Raw genomic sequence first — 4,022 nt, forward strand, 5'->3', positions numbered from 1 at the left:
AAATACTTACCTATCTAAAAAGTAAATAACACTATATTTTAAATCCTTAATCATCAGTGAGAATGATTTTAATGTTTTTATATCACAGTTTTCTTCAAGTCATTACCTATTTCTCCTTACATGTTTTTGCTCCAATTTCTCAAAAAAAATAGTAAACAAGGTTGTCTGCCAATTGTCATGTTGAGTTACTGTAGTATTATCATTCATTAGGTTTTGTTAGTAGTAGCTCTTACAGATTTTTTAAAAATATGCAATCAGATTTATTTGTATTTTGCCTCACAGCTTTTGAGAATTGCAACTTGTTTTATGAAACCTAACTAAATCCAAGATAATCAGGGGAAAAAAAAAGAGAGAAGAACTGTCATTATTTCTTATATAGTAGTTGCATTTGATTTGAATTTGTTTTTGTGAAAGGAGTGAATTAGAGACCCACAGTGACCCCACTCAAATTCCTTGTCAATGATCCTATTTCTTATCTTTCCAAAGTATGTCTGGATGTACATTACAGGTAGTTTCTTCTCACTAGAATACTTTTTTTCTTCAGAATTTCCTTGTCCAGTCCCATGGGCTTGTTTTGCCATTCCCTGTTCATATAAGACATAACCTTTATGTAACATACATATAGACTTTCACATTTACCAACTTTCTTTCATATTAAAAAATCCCAAAACTTACCTACAAAATAAATAAGGTAGTTTGATTATTACCATTTTAGATGAGAAAGCTATGAAGAAGGTGAAGGAACTTTCCAAGATCACAAAATTGTCTCTTGTTGGCTAAGGGATTGTAACAAGGGAAATTGGAGCTGTAGACCAAGATATTTTACATCTCTTCCTCTGCATTGATCTGTGAGAGTTGTGGTTTATAGTCCTTTGATTGTGATCATTTGGAATTCAAATTTGATAGATGTTTCTGCACATGTATGTGAATTATCACCTTAAAGCTTTATTATCTGTTGGATAATGTGCTATTTCTTCCTCAAACACTATATAATGCTTTTTATAATAATTTTTTATTGTTATGTTAGTCACCATACAGTATATCCTTAGTTTTTGATGTAATGTTTCATGATTCATTATTTATATATAATGCTTTGAAAGAAAAAAAATACTCTTATTTTTTTCTTTTTAAAGATTTTATTTATTTGAGAGATGGAGAGAAAGTGCATGAGAGAGAGCATGGGGAGGAGGGGCAGAGGGAAAGGGAGAATTTGGCACCCTGCTGAGCCGGAAGCCCACACAGGGCTTGATTCCAGGACCCCAGGATCATGACCTGAGCTGAAAGCAGACACTTACTGACTGAGCCACTCAGGCACCCCAAATACTCATTTCTTGAATACCATCCTCAATTGAGAGAAAGAAAGAAGTGTGGAGGGGTAATTTTATGTGTATGTTGCTTTAGTAATATTCTGTCTCATACATTATTTATTTACTCAAGTACTCCAAAATCATCGCAAGAACAATAAAAAGAATGAGGTTTATCCTTTGGATAAAGAGCGGAGAAAGTATTCTACATATAATGAATATTTTCTAAATACTACTAATTGGTTATTCTGAAGCTCCATTTGGGGCCTTTGAGGTTTGAACAGGAGCTTAGGAAGTTGGCTCTTGAGAGGAATCAATGGTTGGGCCATAGCAGCATTTCGTTTTTTGTCATTGGAATTAGAATCTGTTCCAGCAGTAAAGGATGAAGATTCTAAATTCCATTTCCTGGATTCAAAATCAACTATGCTCCTTTCTAGAATATGATAATTTGCTTAACACACATCTGTCTGTTTCCTCTTCTGTAAATCACAGATAAAAGGAATGCCAACTCCATATCACTCTTGTTGGGGGTTAAATGACTAAGTGTAAAAAGCATAAAGGAATGTTTGGGTCATTATAAGTGTTCCATTATAGTTGATAACTACTATTATTAGTATCTATATTCCTCTTCAGGTACAGTAGAGATGGATGGGACCAATGAGAGCACCCAAGGAAATTTCATCCTTTTGGGGTTTTCTGACCGCCCCCATCTGGAAAGGATCCTCTTTGTGGTCATCTTGGTTGCATATCTCCTGACCCTTGTGGGCAACACTACCATCATCCTGGTGTCCCGCCTGGACCCCCACCTCCACACTCCCATGTACTTCTTCCTCACCCACCTATCCTTCCTGGACCTCAGTTTCACCACCAGCTCCATCCCTCAGCTGCTCTATAACCTGAATGGAAGTGACAAGACCATCAGCTACATAGGCTGTGCCATCCAGCTCTTCCTATTTCTGGGTCTGGGTGGTGTGGAGTGCCTGCTCCTGGCTGTCATGGCATATGACCGGTTTGTTGCAGTCTGCAAGCCCCTCCACTATAGGGTGATCATGAATCCATGCCTCTGCAAAGGCTTGGTGTCAGTGGCCTGGGGCTGTGGGGTGGCCAACTCCTTGGCCATGTCCCCAGTAACCCTGCATTTACCCCGCTGTGGGCACCACAGTGTGGACCACTTCCTGTGTGAAATGCCTGCCCTGATCCGAATGGCCTGTGTCAACACAGCTGCCATCGAGGGCACCGTCTTCGTCCTGGCAGTGGGCATTGTGCTGTCACCTCTGGTGTTCATCTTGGTGTCCTATGGCTACATTGTAAGGGCCGTATTACACATTCAGTCATCCTCAGGAAGGCACAAAGCCTTCAACACCTGTGGCTCCCATCTCACAGTCGTCTCCCTTTTCTATGGAAACATCATCTACATGTATATGCAACCTGGAAACAGCTCTTCCCAGGACCAGGGCAAGTTCCTCACCCTCTTCTACAACATTGTCACACCACTCCTGAACCCCCTGATCTACACCCTCAGAAACAAGGAGGTGAAGGGGACCCTGAGGAGGCTGCTGCTGGGTAACAGAGAGGTGGGAAAGGATTAGAAGTGAATGAGAGACAAGCATTTCCATCTGGTTGTAAACTCCTTCAGAAGCCAGTGATGGCATTTGGAACTGTTGAATCAGACCTGCTCTTAACCTGTCCTTTCAAACCTACATAACTTTCCCTAGACTTCTATATCTGTTTCAGTTCCAAATTATGTTTTAATGAGTGCACTGCTCAACACATAGCATTCAAAAACACTCAAATGATCAATAATACAGGTCTGAAGAACAAAGTGTGATGAATAGTTATAAAGATTTTTCACAACTTATACCAGAGTGCCAAATAGGAAACTACTTTTCTTAATCAGAATTTTGTCTTTGTTGTGGTTTGTTTTTAATTTGTTAACAGCTTTCTGGGTCTTTTAGTCAGAATGATCATGAACTGATAACTTCTCTTGGCTGACAGCCATCAAACATGGGCTATTTTAACACATTGTGTTGTCTGTTGTTGTTTTTGTTGTTGTTTTCAAATACTCATCGAAAGCCTTTCATCAAGTCGTGTTTGTTTGTTTGTTTGTTTGTTTTTTCCTACCCTTTGTCCCTAACCTTTAGCATTTCCCCCAAGTCTGGCTTAGATTGTAGGCAAAATAAGAAGGTAGCCTATAAAAAATGACATATGGGTCATTTTAGTCTTAATGCATCATTATTTTTCAGGTATGTTTTCATATCATTAGTGAGAAAAACCTGATGTTTATTAAGTTCCTGCTGTGAGTCAGTTGCTCTTAAACCATCTAATCCTCTCCGGGTTTGTCAGAAATCAGCATGATTTCCATTGTCTTTGTTATACTTACGTGGTACTTGAAGCTTCGCATTAAATCACTTGCTCATGAAGAAATGAACTAGAAATTTACTCCAAGTTTTGTTGACTCTCAATTCCTGCTGTTTCTACTGCTACATTAATTCTTAAAGAGCAAAAATCCTTAAGCATTTAAGTAGTGTTAAAACCCTTTAGGTCTAAGGAGCAGGACTTACTGTCATTCCTTGCATAATACAGCACAGAGTGTAGGGGAGAAAAAGGTTTTCCTGGACCCTTTTCATGTCCTGACTGGGTCTGAAAATTAAAGATATATTAATTAGAGAACAGCATACAAATTTGTTTAATATAAGTTTACATGTCATGGGAGATTTC

General features: G+C 38.6%; 1 protein-coding gene across 1 annotated transcript; it reads left to right on the top strand.

Annotated features, from left to right (window-relative positions):
* The first annotated feature begins 1,948 nt into the window (after positions 1-1,948).
* Positions 1,949-2,893, top strand: LOC123779415 (olfactory receptor 2W3). Its single transcript, XM_045777506.2, has one exon. It carries the CDS (start codon positions 1,949-1,951, stop codon positions 2,891-2,893), a length of 945 nt encoding a protein of 314 aa, XP_045633462.1.
* Positions 2,894-4,022: the final 1,129 nt, after the last annotated feature.

This window comes from Ursus americanus, chromosome 5 (assembly GCF_024610735.1).
Source record: "Ursus americanus isolate L20-20 chromosome 5, mUrsAme1.1.p, whole genome shotgun sequence".
NCBI lineage: Eukaryota > Metazoa > Chordata > Mammalia > Carnivora > Ursidae > Ursus > Ursus americanus.